This window comes from Oenanthe melanoleuca, chromosome 14, assembly GCF_029582105.1.
Source record: "Oenanthe melanoleuca isolate GR-GAL-2019-014 chromosome 14, OMel1.0, whole genome shotgun sequence".
NCBI classification, from domain to species: Eukaryota; Metazoa; Chordata; class Aves; order Passeriformes; family Muscicapidae; genus Oenanthe; species Oenanthe melanoleuca.
In genome coordinates this window covers 5,059,910-5,077,245 of record NC_079348.1, presented here as the reverse complement: position 1 = coordinate 5,077,245, position 17,336 = coordinate 5,059,910, and the positions used below count along the sequence as shown (strand labels likewise).

The window sequence follows — 17,336 nt, the reverse complement described above, 5'->3', positions numbered from 1 at the left end:
AAAACAGCTCTGCAGTGAAGATGAAAACACTGGACAGAAGATCTGTGGGTGGATGAAAGGGAGCCATTTATTTGCAAATAAGTTGCTAGATCAGGCTTCATGTGCATCTGGGCAGCTTCTAATACTGTGGGCTTATTCAGAGCTGAGAGTTTTGACTGGAGTTGGAGACTCTTGAGACATCAGCCCAAACGTGTAGCTGGTCCAAGTCTGTTTTGTGCCAATCTCAGGAAAATGTAAGGGTCTTCTTCACTTTTTACCACTGATTTTGTGTCGCTCTGCAGGAAGTCAGTGTGGCTGCTCCATGATTCATTCCCATGAGGAATCATGACTTCAGGTCCCCAGATGGCTGCAGAGGCAGAAGAGGGGGCAGATATGTATTTTTATAGCCAGGAGAATGCAATTTCAGTTTACAAATTTGGCCTGGCTTAGAAGATCTGGGGAATATACAGAATGATTATTTATTATTTATGATATATCTATCTGTTTTCACAATTGTCTTCCTCTTGGCTCCTGCTTAGGCTTTAGGAACACTGAGGAAGGAGGAGGCTGCAGCCTGAGCAATCCATCCCAGGATTTAAACTCAGCCTGGTCTGTGTGTTCCCTGGGATTCAGCAGAGTCCACTTATTGAGTCCAGCAGAAATAGCTTTTTGCTTTCTGGTTTCAGAGGAGGTGTTAAGTAGGACATAGATAAATTTGGGAATATTAGTAAGGGAAGAAGGGCAGCTATTTCTTTTGAAATAAATCTTTGATGATAGATCTTTGGGCAGAGAACTGTGAAGAGCTGCCCTTTGTAGAGAGCTAGAGGATGAGACATTTGCAGATAGGAAATTTTCTGATTCCAATAAATTATTGGGCAGAAATGGATGTCTGGGAGCATTTCAAGTTTCTTTATATGCAGTCCTGTCTGGCACTGAGTCCTGCAGTGTTTCAGCTCAGGGAGTGTCTTGCTGATGTCAACAGTTCAGGGCTGGGTCATGTCCTGCATTGGCATCTCAGTCTACAGGAATTTAGGGGCTGCTATGTGACAATCTAGGTGGAGAGGTTTTTGGTGGCACCCCAGTTTTAAGGTTTATCTGAGTTTTCCCTGAGTTTTCCCTGAGATGTAGAGACATCAAGTTTCACATGGTCAATAACCTGAGAGAGGCTTTTCTCACAGGAGGGAGGTTTGTGACTGAGAGGCAGAGCCCTGCAACGCTCTGTCTGCTTAATTAAAACACTGCAGGGAGATGAAACACGAGATGGAGAGCAGAGACAGTTGGAGGCACTGAGAAACTGAAGCATTTTCAAGTATTTTGCTGCAGAGGTGACTGGAGAATTTGCCTGATTTTCCCCTTGTGCTGTCCTTTGCCAGGTGGACAAATCAGTGCCCCAGAAAGCTCCAGCTGCCAGGACAGGTGTGGGCACCAAAGCACACGGGCAGAGGAGAAACACAGGGCTGCAGAGCCTGGAGCCAGAGCTCATCTCTGTGTCTCGTTGGGCTGTGCATGGCTGTGATTTTTGGCTCTGGAACTGACCACAGCCCAGTTTGCTCTGGGCTGGGTGAGGATCCACTTGCTCCTGGTGATGCTCCAAAGGCCAAGTGCTGCCACTGGAAACCAAGTGTGAATTAATACACAGGGTGTGATTAATGTGTTTTTTAAATGCATTCATGTCCTGTCACACTGGCTGCGGCTCTTGTGTCACATTTGGTGTTCTCAGAACATTTATTAGCCTTACAGATCCCTTGATTATTGCTTTCTTTTTCATAATTAAGCCATGAAACTCAGCATGGTGCAGCTTATGCAGTATTAATTCATGGCTGGCTTATTCTGCCTGTGCTCTAGGGTAAGCTAAATGCTGGCAGCTGGATTGCTCTCTGCACAGTTGCTATTGTGAATTTTTTTTAATATGATTATAAAAATCACATCCTGCTTGTGTATGGGCAACTTGGGGCTCTGCAGTGCCTCAAGCAGTGGGGTGCAGTCTGACTTCCTCAAGAGCAGAATCTGTGCCCCCAGCAGTGCTGGGAGAGGGGGTTTCCTCCTGCCCCAGGTGCTGCCTGATGCTCTCCAGGTGGATGCTATTAGCTCTGCTCCAGTGCAAATGCAGCCCCACGTGCTCTCTGCTCCCTCCCTACCCTTACTAGGACATGCCTGTGAAAACGTGAGTATTGCAAATGAGTTCTGTTTCACTCCTTTTTGTCCTCCTTTTCTTCATGTGAGAGTTAAGGAGAATTCAGGATTTCCTATGAGGCTGCAGCTCCACGGCCTCTTTCTGTCAGCAGCAGCTGCCATGGATATCTGAATAGTTTTCCTCCTGGCTGGTTGCTCCTGCCCCCAGAACAACAGTTTAACAGTTTGTGTGGCCATGTGGTGAGCTGAAAAGGGAACAAAAATAGCATTAAACATGTCTGTTTTATTTAATTTTTTTATTTTCCCTCTCCTGGGAGCTAGTTGTAGGAGTGGCTGTGCTGGAGCAATTGGAGCTCAGAGCTACTGGAAGGGAAATCACTGGAATGACACAGACCCAGTGCCCCAGCCACTGCTGGCCCAGAGGCAGCAGTTTGAATGCAGAATTCATGAGGTTTGTGCTGGGTTGGGTGTTGGGCCACTTGCTGTTTCCTTTGGGTAAATCCAAGCAACTTTGCAGCCGCCTCCTCTGAGGCATGAGCTGCAGCACAAGGTGGGCAGTGGTGGGCTCCAGCAGCTCTGCTCACATGGCTCTGCTCTCCTGGGAGTCCTACCAAATATCAGATACAGGGACAAAGTGCCAGCTCCTGGAGAGCAGTCATGCCAGTGTCCCTCATGTGCTCTTCATGGGCCACAGGTTCCACAGTGGAATGGCAGCTCCACCCCGCTGTGTGTGCTGGTGACACACATACCCACACTGCTCAGGATATTGATTACTGCTCATCAGAGCATTTCTGGAGAGACCCGACTGCTGATCATCTCAAAGCTTCTGTTTCAAACAAACAGTGCCAAGCCCTACGTGCAGGATGCAAAGCTGTAGTGCAGAAACTCTTTGAGCTCACACGTTTCCATGGAGATGAATCTTTGATCTCGCTGGAATAAATAAAGGGCGGAGAAGATGCTCCCAAACTAGAGAGGAAGGCAAGGCTGATCCCTACGGGGCAGAAGTTCTCAACAGGAATTAGGGTGACAGGAGGCTTCTCTTTTCATGCCCTCCTGATGCCATGTCTGTGGTAGCAGGGAGGCTGAGCTGTGTGCCCGCCAGCACACGTGGAGAACGTGCCTTTCATGCAGCCAGCCAGCCACTCTGCACCTTGGAGCTGCCTGATTTAATGCTGCTGGAGAGAGGCAGACCTTTGTCTGCACTGCAATATTCACCCTGTGCTGCAGGATTTGGAGAACAGAGACACAGGGGTTTAACACCAGGGCAAGGCACACTTGTGTTCTTGAGTTGTGGTGAAGCGATGAGAACAGCCAGGAAAAGTGCTCAGTTTACAGATGAAATATAGAGGGGAAAAATAAACCACATTTTTCTCTGGTGTAATGTGCAAAACAGAAGTGTTTACTGTGCTGACATGGAGATAGTGACCAAAGGCAGCAGTCAGGTTGGCTTTATCCACACGGGTGAGCTTTGACCGCGCCAGCAACTCGTGTGCTCTTGGAGTTGTGGCAGGATCTGTTACTGCTGGCACTGGAAGTTGAGGCTTCCATGGATGGAGCAGAAGAGGATTAATTAGGAAAGGGCATGATTAGCAGAGTAGCCTCTGAGAGCCCAGCTGGGGGTGGCTGTGGTCAGGAGCTGTGGCTGGACGCTCTGGGCGCGGAGCTCAGTGCTGGCAGCAGGACCTGAGCAGGGTGTGCAGTGCCAGGTGTGCTGCCCAGCACTGCTTTTCCTCCTTTTTTACATAAATAGCCTGCATTCAGCTGCCAGTTGTGCTAATTAGGGTCTCTAGGGGTTTTCACCCAGGTTAAATGGTGCTCGAGTGCCTTGCTCCCACCACTACTTTCCCTGGAACAAGTGACCCCTTTGTGCCTTGCTGGTTCTTGGACTCCTGAACCATCATTTTACATAATTTTAAATTTAGAGTTTAAATACTTTATTTATGAGGATAAATGTTGTTTACAGCTCTGAAATCTTATTGTCTTTTCCAAATATTGCAGAAAGCTTCAGTGTTGAACAAAGCACACAAGTTCCCTTTAGAAGCCGACAAGGGGAAGTTTTTGTTGATTTTGTTGTTGTTGTTTCAAATGACCTCCTTCACTGAAAATACTGTCACTGCTCTCTGTTTTCAGAAATGGGCCATTTAAGTGAGAAAGCCATGATCTCTTATGCACTACTTCACTGGGAAGAAAATATGTTGAAGGAGCATGCAATATTAAAGGTATTTTGAACCAAATTCACTTCAATTGGTTTCAGTGGAAGATTTAGCCTTGTTTTCACAGGGCTCTTTGTCAGAACCTAAAGCACAAAATACTCCGTTGGGTCAAAGTTAAGGTTACTAGACAGTAATGAAAACAGCATTTTTATCCTCAATGGCATGGACAAGACAGGATTGCTGTGCAGCCACAGCTGTTTGTCTCAGGGCTGTGATGGATGCTGTCACTTAGCAACCACTGCCATTTGTGTTTTTACTGGAGCTTTTTTGTTGTTGGCACGTAATGAGAGTTGTAACCACGAGATCAGTCCCATTGAGGGTGTTTGTTTTCAAGAGTGATGGGTTGTAGGACTCACCTGTGCCCCAGCCTATAAGGGCTAAATCAGATTTCATGTGTGGTGGCTGATGCAGCTTAATAAGGGTTTGTTCAGGAGCTGGTTTGGCTGGGCCAAGTCATGTTTCAAGAGGTACAGCCTGCACTCACCATCTGCCAGCCCTGGCTCTGCAGCTCTGCTCACAGCCCAGCCAGAGCTGCTCTGAGGCCAAAGCTCTGGGGCAGGAGGGAGGGACCAGCCTGGGCAGGCCTGGATGTCTCTGACACAGCAGCACCAGAGCCTGCTCCCTTCTGCTGAGCCAGCCTGAGTGCTCGGGGAATATGGGGTCAGTGGAGGCTGGGAATGTGGAGTGAACGATAATGAGATGGGAGAACTGAAGATTGAAGCTCTCTTAGGGGTAATTCCCACCTCTCTTGCATTTACAATGAGGCAAATGGGTCAGACCTATGACAGTTCACGCAGTAACACTCTACAGAAACTGGTTAAGGTTGTGGTTTAACCTGGTCTGATCTAACAAATGTCTTTCACCCTCTGTGCTGGACAACTGGGTTCCTGCCTGGCATGGAAGTTAACAACCAGGCAAATGGGGAGTAACTTGGTTTGGATGGGTTTGTTCTGGAGGCAGAGGTGTGAAAATTATCTTTGCAGCCTGTTTTATCATCATTATTATGTAAATAAACACTCTCAGCTGATGTGCTCTGAACAGAGTGGGTACTGGTACCACGGATAGAATCACTCTTTTCTTCAACTTCATTTTACTTCAGCTGAAGTTGCTGTGTAATGCACCTGTAGCTCTGCAGGGATCCTTGGTGAGGGCTGCTCATCCCCCTTCCATCAGGGGGATTTAGGAGAGCTCCAGGATGTGTTTCCTTACAGTTGCACATCCTCAGCTCTGCTCTGCCTCATCCAGATGAACACACTGCTCCTCCAAATCCCATTTCTCTGTTTGCTGGCTCCAAGGTTAAAGGCAGGACCTGTCCTGCCTCTGGAGCAGCAGGGCTGAGTCTGGCCCTGCTGAAGTGGTGCTTTATCTCTCAGCAGAAGACAAAACCCACTGCTCCAAGGGGAAATGGCACAGACCACAAAGCTGCTGCTACTGGTATATTTTTCCACTGTAAATTGCTGAGATCTTCTGCAGGGAAGCTTTTTGACAAGTTCCTCTCTAATGCACACCAGTTTTTAGAAGCCTTGATGAATATGTATGGAAAGGTAGAGCAGATTTTATCAGAGGACAGAAGGAATTGCATAGATGTGCACAAATTGATCTGTAATCACAGATCAAGTATATCTAAGCTGAAGCAACAGCCCTAGACATTTATGGCTCATTTTTGACTAAGTTGTGCAATTAGTGTAATTAGGCAAAGAATATTCTTTGTATTCTAAATGTCTAGTGTATTAAACCAGAAAATTAACAGCCATTCCTTTGGCAGCTTTCATAAAGCCATTGCTAGCAGGGCTGAGCCAAAGATGCTTATTCTCTCTGGTGTCTGAGTCTGAGCAGTTAAAGGATAAATCCTCTTTTCAGAGCTTTGTTGAAATGTGTTGAAAGCAACTCTAGGAACTTCCTACCTGAGTACAGATCAGACAACACAACTTAACATTGCCCCTTTACAGCTAAAGAGCTGAAATGAGCTTTGAAATTTTCTTCTCTCACAGCACCACCCACCAGAGATACATTTTTTTTTTTAATCTGTGATTTTTTTGTCAATACCACTTGTATTTTTCCTACTGGCTATTCACAACCTGCTTAAAAACAAAGCTCATCCTGAGCCTGGTGTCCTCTTGCATTGAGGGCCATGTCTTTCCACAGCCTTTGCCAGACTCGGCTCTGTGGTGTTGGAAAAACTCTCAGTGGTGCCTGCCTCCTGCAGGAACCAAACACAGCTGCAGCTCTGATGGGGTGAACGCTGGAGCTCCCAGAGAAATCCATCCCAAAAATGTCCAGAACAGCAGGCCAGGCAGTCCCCTCCTCCTCTGTGCAGTGTGACAGTGAGCTGGTGGCAGTCTCTGGAGAGACAGCTGTTGTGCTCTGAAGTGGTCAAATAACAATGGCAATGCTGAAGGAGTGCTCAGGATGCATCTGGGGCAGCCAGAGCTGCTCAGGGCTGTCTCCTTGGGAGCCAAGCCTTCCCCCAGTGCAGCATGACCACAGCTCCTGGCAAGACTTGGCACAGAGCAGGAAGCTCTGTGGCTGGGATAAGGGTCTTGTGGAGGTGCAAAAAAGCCTGGGTAGGTAAGAAGTGGGTTTAAAATAAGTTGTGAGTGTAAGCAAGCAGGGTAGGGCTTGTATAAGTTCTCAAATGTGTGGAGATGAGCATCCTAGAGAGGATCCCATCCTAGAGAGGAGGGGTGATCCACATCAGCAGCTGTTGGTGTTTGTTTATAAACCTGGTAGCTAAATGTCCAGCTCAAAAATCCCACCCCATTGTTTTCTGTAGAAAGAATTGTGGAGCTGTTAGTTTTTTAGTCCCACACATTGCTCAGATGTCCATGACCCTTCCAGTTTCTCCCAGCTATCAGGGGCAGGGTGGCAGGGCCAGCACCACAGTGTCAGTGGGACTCCACTGTCACTGGAGCAGCAGAGAAAAACAAGGCAAAGCAGGGAGCTCAGACAGGACAGAAATACAGAGTCAGCACTGTCCCAGACTTGCTGGAGGTAGAGACCTGTTTTTAGTGAGAGAGGAACCAAATCCTTAATACCCCTTCTAAAGATAAGCTTGTTGCACATTTGGTTTTTAGTGTACAAGTGTATAAGCACAATTTTGGACTGCAATTAGGCAAATGTTACAAACATATCACCCTCACCCCAGCTGATTAAAAAGAAAAGAGAGTTCCATAAAAAATTAATAGGTCTGGGAGTTGGGAGACCTTGGTAATAAGCAGAGAGTTTTCCTTCTGTAACAATTCACTTTTTCAATTTGCTGATATCTGAATAACTCCTTGGAGTCTCTTAAACTGCACAGCCCTGAAATGACAAGAATTCCAGTGCTGAACAGGAGGGAGGTGTTCACCCAGCAACCTGCTGCCTCCTCCCCTGGAGCACAGCTGACCTACTGTCAACACAGAATGCTGCTTTTGGAACTGCAGTGCCTTCCATAGACAGAACTGCTGGAATTCCCAAACACTCCACACTTTTCTGAAAGCACACCCCTCTCTCTTATTAACCCTTTCCATTTCTGAGATGAACACAGTGGCAGGAAAAGGCCTGAATTTTAGTATTTTGTCTTTGGCCAGGTGTAGATCCAGCTCAAGTAGAATTGTGTGTCAGCAGCAGAGCTATTCTCTCCTAAAAACAGCTGCTGGTACAAAACCCAAGGGCTCTGTCACACATAAAGCTGTGCACAGAGCAGTAGCCAAGTGTGCTGCTTTCCTCAAAAGGCACAGAGCAAACCTTCAGCCTCAGCAGCAAGAGATCCAAACTACATCTCAGTCCATTGTCCTGCTGAGGGAGCAGACTGCACAAGTCCTTTCACTGTTTTAGATGCTGCAGCCTCCACTGCCCCAAAATCAGTGTCATGTTCCTGCCTCTCCACAGGAGGATAAAGGATGCTCAGTAACACCTCTGGGAAAGAACCCACCAGGGTTTGATCTACTGCTAAAGGTGCTGTTTGGTTTGGGGTTTTTTCTAGATGCAAAAAGTTTTTTAGCACATGGCAAGATACTGGAGCAATTTGCAAACTGCACTCTTCCCCAAGTTTTACAAAACTGGCCATTTTTTTTCTCAGAAAATCATGCTGCCATTCACACTATGTCTGCTGGTTTCTAATTGTTACCAAAGCTAATCACAGATCAAACTCATCTTGAAAAAGTTTTAAGTGTAAGTTTCTCTCAAAAGCTAGAAACTATCTGAGCACTTCAGAAATGGAAAATAGCAACACTTGAAAAAAAAAAAAAATCAGCAAAATGGACTTGCTTCTGGCTTCAATTAAAACCAAAGTCAGCATGTTGGTGTCACTGCTGAGATCAAACAAGTCTGTGATCTATAGAGAAAATTTGTAATGCTAAGGATGATCAGTTTTTGACTCCTTAAATGCCACCTTCTGCTCTAGACCTTAAAATGCACAAGGGAAGCTGAGAGCTGTGTTTTTAGAATAAATACAGAAAGGTCAAAACAAGTGTCCCTTAAAACCAGTCTCCATCAGTTTTAGCTACTCTGGCTCTAAAAGGAGCCTGCAACAGCTTGTTTTCAGTCACTCTTTTGTTTTTTTAAAATGCTTCCTTATGTAGGCATGGTCTGGTGCTTTCTTAAAAGACAACAACATAAAAAAAAAAAGAACAAATGCTATTCTTAATGTTTTTACTTTGAAAAAGAAATAATAGTTTATTGAAAATGACACTTTTTAACAAAAAAAAATCATCAGTATTAAAGCAAAGATTTTCTGACCCATTTAACAGCTCACAAAACCATCCTACTCCTCCAGAAGAAAACTGCTTAAGCACTGCTCCCTCAGAGCAAAAGCTGTTTTCAGTAACAGTCAACTTCATTATCCTCTATGGTCCCCACAGTAGCAAGGATGTCCTGTAAGAGGGACTGAGGGCTCTCCTCCACATGGTCACTACTTTTATTTAGCTCATCATGCAGCTCCAGTAAGTCTATTGCACCCAAAGCTAACATCATGCTCTCTGGATCCTGGAAATCCACCCCATCACCACCATGTGTGGGGAAGTTCTGAGCCAGAGAACCCTGTCTTAGTGTCCTCTGTAACCAGGCAATGCCATGTCCTGCAGGTGAATCTTCAACCTCTTGTGGATTCTCCAAAGTACTCATGGGGTAGAAATGACCTCTCAAGCCAACCAGCACATCACAGGCTCTCTGTCCCACGGGTTTGTCACAGTCACACAAAGATCCAAACAAAAACCCAAACAGCTTTGCTCGACAAAACACCTGCAGCAGCTCCTTCTGAGGGCTGGAACTTGTGACTGCAGAGGAGACAGGAGCATAGGGACACTGGGCAAGCTGGCAAATGGTCTGACTACAGAAAACTTCAATCAGCTCCAAACCACCAAGTCTGACTTCCCAGTCTAAGTCGTGTTCCACAGTCTGGATGGCTCTAGAGACAAACTGCTCTGTATCTTCCAGCCGACCTGTGCAGCCTTCTCTCAGCCACTTGGTGAAGATGCTGATCACAGCCCTCCTTGGAAAGCCCTCTGAGTCTGTTGACAAGATTTCCTGAAGTTTTGCTACAATGCTCTAGGTGGAAAAAGACAAAAGGGAAAGCATGGTGAGGGGAGGAACACACAAAGAAACAAGAAGAGCAGAGGTGAAAGATCTTGTCATTACAGGTTGTGCAATCTGCCTGCATGAGCAGATAACTTGTGAAGAAAGTTATTAAGCAGTAGAGCAGTAAAGTGATGGGAATTCTGCTCGTGCAGGAAAGGTTATCCTACCTCTTTGTTATACTGAGTGCCTGTGGCAGGGGACTCTGGAGCAAAGCAAGTGATGAGGGCCAGGTGTCCCACGGCAGTCACGGCGCTCGCTCGCACGTAGCTCTCCGGGTCCTCCAGCAGGTTCTCTGTGAGCCTCAGCACCTCTGAGGACAGGAGACACTGCCTGAACTCATTCTGGTCTGTAAACAAGACAGCAATCCAAAGAAGTGAGAGTTTATTCCCTCTGAGCATGAAGCTGTTTCAATACAAACAGTCCTCTGCCTCATACAAGGATGGCCACTGCCTGCAGTGAGAGCTGCTGGAGAGAGAAGCCACTGCAAGGACCAGGCAGATGTTCTGTGTCAGGCTCCCCCTCTCCCAGCAGCTTTTAGTCAAGCCCTGAGAGACACTGGAACTTTGAAAATTGCACTTAGAGTTGCTTCAGCAGCAAGAAAAAACTTTCTGCGGGCAAGTGGGGACATGGTTCCAGCCTCATCAAATTCATGCCTTTGTTTAAAATAAGAAAAAATAGTCTTGCTTTCCTGTTGTTAGGCATATGGCAGAGAAAACAAAAGTAACTGAAGCACTGAGAGGGGCTGCAGGGCAAAGTGCTAATGCAGCTGAGCATGCTGGAAACTTCCTTTGTGACCTGGGGACAAGAGCAGCAGACAACATCCCCCTCCCTTCCAACACCGCAGAGCTACTGTAGGAAAATTAGCATTGCCTCAGTGCTACCTGCTGCAAAGCCTGAGCTATCAGTAAAGTAGAAAATCAGTAATTAATCCCAAGCATATAAAGCAGGTCTAGGCTTTTAGCCTCCTAAAGCCCAGCCCCCAGCCTGCTGAAAGAAACCAGACTCCAGTGCAGAGCAAACTGAAAAACAGAAAGTATTATCTGCCATCAAGCAGTGTCACTGCCTTGACAGACATGTCTCAACACTCCTCAGTTTAACTCACCAAAACTGCCATTAAGGCAGGTACAGCAGTCTGAGTTCAACAGAAAAAGCAGTGTAAGTTTATTAATATTTTTGTCAGATTTTGATAACGATCTAAGACTAAAATCTCGACACTTCTTTCTTTTCTCAGCCCTGCAGTTACAGGTCAGAAGATGCTTCACCAGCCTGAATCTCACAGCATCAAAACAAACACTCCTCAAATCTGAACTGGTAAATCTTTGCACCTACCTCTCAAGCACTTAACCATGGCAGTGAGGAACTCCAGGGAAGAATCTCTGACTTCCCAGCAAGGACTACACAAACGTTTCTGCAGCACCAGAAACACATCTGTAAAAGGCAAGTGACAAACCTGAATGGACATGAAAGGCAACAAGCCTTACTGAAGCACTCACTGTACAACCTCTACATCATTTCATCTGATACAATCCCTTTTGCTGCTGCTGTGTGCTTCTCCCAGAGTTCTGCAAAGCACTATTTGGGCAACTAAACTTAAATTCAACATAATTGTGAACAAGTGAAGCCAGTGCTTTGAGCAGGAAAGGTAGGCAGGAGCAGATTTCATGTGTGCCACTGTTTGTCCCAGGTGGAACAGCTTTGTTACCTTCCAAAATCTTCTCAGTTTGTTGCTGCTGACTGTTGGAGGACGACAGGTCCTGCAAGTGCACCAACCACTTGGATGTAGCTTGAAAGGTTTTCTTTAGAACCTGAAACAATGTAGAGCGGATTGACTTTACTACAGGAGGAGACAGTGTTGCATTTATGCCTTTAAAGGTAAAATCCATTTTAGCCTTAAACTTACAGAGAAATTCTGAGAGTAAACAAGTGCATTTGCCTCCTTACTAAGAAGCCAACCACAAATAAATAGTGCTTAAATATAATTTCTATCAAACACCTAGAAAATCCCTGTGTTCAGCTTAGTATTACAAAGTTCTAGTCCCTTTAGCTTTGGATTTGCAGCTGCCATTAGAGTCATTCAAACAAAACACAGCAAAAAATCAAATCCCCTTAATAAAAAGAATTCAGTACTTCATGACCATGTCAAATTGAGTATGACAGTGATGCTCTTAGACATGATGGCTCCTGTCTCCTCAAGAACTCAGTGTACTGGTCAGTTATTGCTCATGACAATTTTAGCTATTTTCTGCAAGCCACCCAGACAAGACAAGTGTCCTACATATTCTAACACGAAGTGTGCTAAGAAACAACTGCAGTCAGACCCTTTCTCAGAATCACATCCCACTGGGGTAAGCTAATAGCCTTGGATCTCTCCCTAGTTCTATACTTACAGTAGGGCTGGTGTTTGGACTCTGCAGATATGCCAGAAGGACATCAAACAGACTTCCTATGAGTGTGTCACAGTCTGAAACAGAAAAACAAACCCAGAGGACCAATAGTGAGAGATGGAGGAGCCAAATCCCTGCTGAAATACAGAAAGACACAGACCTGTAAAATTGTTTTGGATAAGAAAGCAAAGATTAACTCACCTTTTTTCTCTGAGAGTGCTGCAAGAACATCAAGAGCTGACTTTTGCACTCTGAAGCAATTGATCAAATTTCGGCTTATTGTGCTCCCCAGAGGAGAAGTTGGGCTCAGGAAGCCATTGCAGAATTGCAGTATTGTAATGAGAGAGTGCAGCAAAGACACACAGGGTAAATCCACTTTTAAATGCTTCTAATGGGGGAGAAAGAAAAGAAAAGAGTTTTCAGCAACAGCCTAAAGTACAGAACAGTTTTAGGTCAGAAGGCAGCAAAAAGTACAACTTTTAGTGGGTTCTTAGGCTACCACAATGTCAATAACTACAAATAAATTATCTTCCTCTTTTCCAAGAGCGATTGCGTAGATGGAAGGAGATTCTTCTCACTGCCTAGGAAAGCAGTTCAATTTGTGTTTCTTTTCAGGATCAGTAATTGAAATACAAGTAAGGCATGGTAACAAAGCTCATCAAGACAAATTCAAAATTTAAGTGCAGTCCCTCTTTAAGTGTCTCAGTATCTCTTTGTTTTCCTATTTAGAGACTACTGTGCTGAAGTTCCTTAAACTATGGAAACCCTCACTGCCAATTCCTCTCCACATTCTGTTATGCTCTACTGCAAAAGTCTGCCACCATCTTAACACTGTCTTTCAAGGACCACTTTGATTCCCAGGCTCTTTCTTCCCCTCTCTGAATGTTACCAGAGACAGCAGCTTCTCCAGGTGAGCGAGGGTCTGACACAGGAGACCAGCACAAGATGTCTTGGAGGACAGAAGACTTTCAACAGCAAAAGGATCACTGACAGACTCATCCAGCAAACCTAGAGGACCAAAGAAGGGAAGAGCTCAGGTCAACAATTAATAGAAAAGGCTGTAATTTTTAAAGTTAGCCAAGATATTCAGGTGATGTAATATGAATATCCCTTCAAATACAACTGGCAGTAGGATTTATCACAAACACTACTTTCCTTGACTTCTCCTGCTCTTTTTCCTCCAGTTTTGTCTGCAGCAGGCACTTAAAATACTGGCAAGCAGACTAGCCTCTAACTTTCCTGTCACAACTGTACCTGCACATTCCAGAGGCTGGGATGCTGCTCTCAAAATACAATCCATTGGCTGAAGCAGAACAGTCAGTGCCTGAATCCTGACATCTTGTGGGCTTCAAGGAGGAAACAGCAGTTACCAACACAAGTAAACTTCAATTCCTTCCCAAATATCTGCCCCCAATGCTGAGCACAGTAATTATTTTCATGCAGGCTTTTAAATCAACCAGCAATGACAGAGCAACAAAAGCAGTATCACAATCTGAGCCTTCTTCCAAGGTCCCCTTGCTAACTGAAAGCAGAGGAGAGAAATGGCTCTGGAATTTAGAAGCAGCTTATCAAGTTATGCAAATAGAGGGTGGGATCCTGTGTAAGGAGGCTGGGAGAGAGGCATATCTTGTCAAAAAGAGTGTCCTTCTATCTTAGAACAAGAGTGTTAGCTTGTAAATTAGTATCTGTATATGCTGTATTCATCTGATGATTTCCTGCTGCTTTTTCACTACCTAAAGGGGAATTATGGAGCAGAAACACCTGCTTAGTGCAGAAATTTCACTGCATTAAGTCCTACCATTTGCAGAGCTTCAAAAGTCCCACTGCCAGAGGACCTGCTTGTACTGGGGTTAAGTGTTCTAGAGCAGAAGTTACTAATGCCCAAAAGCTGCCTTCAGTGCCACAAAACACAGGGGACCTGAGAAGAGAGAAGTGTAAGTGTAAGCTATCCCATGGTGGCAAACAGATCCATCTCAGCACAGGCTCCAAGGTGCCAGAAGATCTTTACCGTGCCACGTTAAGCAGAAGATTGGCCAGCACGGGCTGTGCTTGAACAGGCTCCTCCAGCAGGAAGGATTCTATCTGCTTTGCTATGTCTAACCAAAGGACTTCAGTCCATGCAGCATAGCAGCTGCCAAAACAACTGCCAAACAAACTGCTCAACAGCTTCAGTGACTGCTCGATGTGAGAGGCAGAGCTGGACTGCAGTGACTCTTGTATGTGCTTCACAATCATCTGGGCACACGCTGGCCAGTCACAGTCCTTGGCACTGAGAGCTTTTGATGTCTCAGACTCTAGGGAGAAGGTGAGCATGTGCACCAGGAGCTGGCTGGCAGCTGAAGCCACAAACAGGCTGGGATCCCCTTGCAGAGTGAAGATCACATCCATGGCTCCTGTGGGAAAACAAAACGAAGTCACTGGAGGAACAACCAACCATTTATGACTCTAATTCAGTTACCACACAGCTTTAAATGCTGCTGGTGGGGTTTCCTTATACTTTATTTTATAGTCTCTACTCAAAGTCAGCCAGTCCTTAAGAACAAGCAAACTGAATAAGAAAATAAAATTGTTTTCAGATCCTCAAGGGTTTAGTAACACAAGATCAGACTTCAATATAACATCAGTAACATTAGGAGAGCTGACATTCACTCAATGTGAATTTATGGACAGAGCCTGTACCATCTCTGGACATAATCTGAAGGAAAAACATAGCAGTATCAATACCACTTTTCCATCACATGGACAACAGCATGTGCTGCACTTTAACACCAATCAAGTCCTTCAGGCCCCTCTGTCCATGGAATCTAAAGTTGGTGTTAACAGCAGAATTTACATACTTGCATAACAACAAGAGGACTGCAAATGTGTGCAAGCACAAAGAGATAAACAAGCCTCTGCTTGTTTTTCTGCACTAAAACCATACTGAAATGCACCCTTTAGTAGGAGTTACAAATAAGAATACAGATAGCTCTTAATTTTATAAGGGCAATTTTATAAGATTCTTTCTCCTCTAAAAGGAGCACCACTTCAGTGCTAGGAAAAAAAACCAAATGCATAACTAATTTAACAAAAGTTAACACTTAACTAACTCAACCAACATCTTTCAATGACTTTGGTGTTTTTGACAGATGGATTATTTTAATCTTAAATAAACAAAGATTCCCATCTTGCTCATTTGGCATCTGGACTGGCAGGCACACAGCCCCAGCAGCACTCACCCGTGGAGCAGAGGAAGAGCAGGGCAGGCTGGTGCTGCAGCATGCTGTGCACACCCTTCAGCCAGGCGCTGCGCACCGACGCCTCCTCCCACGCCGCGCCGCCCCGGGGCCCCTCCTGCCCAAACAGCCTCCCCAGCAGCTTCTCCTCCTGAGGAGGGCAGAACACAGAGTGAACAGTGAGAAAAGGGGCTGCTCTGCTCCAGTCAAGAGTATCAGTACTGTAGTGAAAGCTCCTCTTGCTAGAAGTATCACTAAAATGGGTAATTTTCAGAATATCATGTTTAAACATAATATATGGATAAACTGGAGTGTTCAAAACCAAAAATGCTTTGTTTTCAGGTGCTAAGGGACAACTTATGTGTATCAGTTCCATCAGACTGCTTTATATTACCTTTATATTCACATCTCTTCCCTGAGTGAAGCCTTTTGGGTTTTGTACTAAAAGGTATCCTGTTGGAGAAAGCACAGCTTTAAAAAGCTCCCTCATTCTTGCAGGGAATCAAAAATTTCCTGCCAAAATTATGGAGGGAAAATGACACCTCTTAGTGAAGTTTAAATCCACAGGATCTGTCCTGGGATACAGTACTGTGCAGTGACTGCTGTGATGTAGTGTTACCCCATACATTCTTTTGAACTAAAAATGGGAAACACTATACATTGGTGAGAAGCAGTTTTACATGAGAACTGAACAGGAATGCTGATTGTAGGTCTTTGTTGTGTATAACTTTTGCTGAGCTGTTCCATGTAAGCCATCAATGTGTGCATAAGCAGAACGTGCACATTTTCAGGGGCTGTCCATAGAGGAGACAGACGCAGCAGGGTGGCTGCTCACCTGCAGGTGCTGGAAGCGGCTTTCGGAGGAGGCGAGGATCCCGGCCAGCTGCAGGGTGAAGGACAGGATGCCGGGGCTGGGATCCGGCAGGGCCAGCACGGAGCTGATGAGCTCTGGCAGACACGGGTTGTCCTGCACCAGCTCCACCGTGGGATCTGCCAGGAGAGGCCAGCAAACAGCAGTCACCGCCAGGACCGTCCCGGCTCATTACAGTGGTTCCCTGAGCTGAGGGAAGCGCTGCTAGAACGGATGAATTCGGGTTCACCCGCAGCATCTCCAGGTGTCACAGCACCTCAGATAGTTGTGGAGACACTCAAATCCCAGCTGGACACCCGTTCCCGTGTCACCTGCTCCAGGTGAGCCTGCCTTGGCAGGGGTTGCACTGGATGGTCCCTTCCAACCCGAACCATTCTGCGATTCCGTGAGGAACCTCCGCTCCCCTCGGCACTCACCGAACCACGTCAGGCTGCGGAACCAGTCCAGCAGCTTCTCCAGGCAGGTGTCGTCGAGGCCGGGCTGCCGCGGGTCGGCCAGCGCGGCGCACACGCCGGGCAGCAGCGCGGCGCACTCGCGGGTCATGGCGAAGCGGCGGCGGGCCCGGGCCACGAACCGGGACTGGGGGTCGCACATGGCCGGGGGCACCGCGACCGACACCGACACCGGATCGGCCCGGCCGCACCGCGACTGTCGCAAAGGGGGCGTGGCCAGTGACACCGAGGGGCGCGGTCAGAGGGCGTGGCCCGGGCGCTCTCCAGGCGCGGGAAGGTGCCCGTGGTGCGCGCGGTGCGGTTGAGCTCTGCCCGGAGTTGTCCCGGCGCTCTCACGCAGAAGGTCTCGGCCCGGCACTGGGGCAGAGCGCTCGCACGGGCCGCTCCGCCGCCCGCCGGGGTTTCGCTCCCCGCGGGGCCGCTTGGTGTCGCCCGCGCTCTGCGGCCATGCCGAGCCCGGTCCTCCCGCAGTGCGCATGCGCCACTACCCCGAGCCGCGGGGGGGCGCTGGCGCCGCTCAGCGGTTGCTATGG

General features: G+C 46.7%; 1 protein-coding gene across 1 annotated transcript; it reads right to left on the bottom strand.

Annotated features, from left to right (window-relative positions):
- Positions 1–8,964: 8,964 nt before the first annotated feature.
- BRAT1 (BRCA1 associated ATM activator 1) lies at positions 8,965–17,262 on the bottom strand. Its single transcript, XM_056503648.1, has 13 exons — positions 16,768–17,262; positions 16,316–16,470; positions 15,484–15,631; positions 14,274–14,658; positions 14,064–14,183; positions 13,520–13,611; positions 13,155–13,273; positions 12,467–12,653; positions 12,269–12,342; positions 11,584–11,686; positions 11,211–11,309; positions 10,049–10,227; positions 8,965–9,851 (listed from the first exon to the last, which is right to left on the bottom strand). The coding sequence occupies exons 1-13, from the start codon at positions 16,943–16,945 to the stop codon at positions 9,126–9,128; spliced, it is 2,565 nt and encodes an 854-aa protein (XP_056359623.1). The 5' UTR covers positions 16,946–17,262; the 3' UTR covers positions 8,965–9,125.
- Positions 17,263–17,336: the final 74 nt, after the last annotated feature.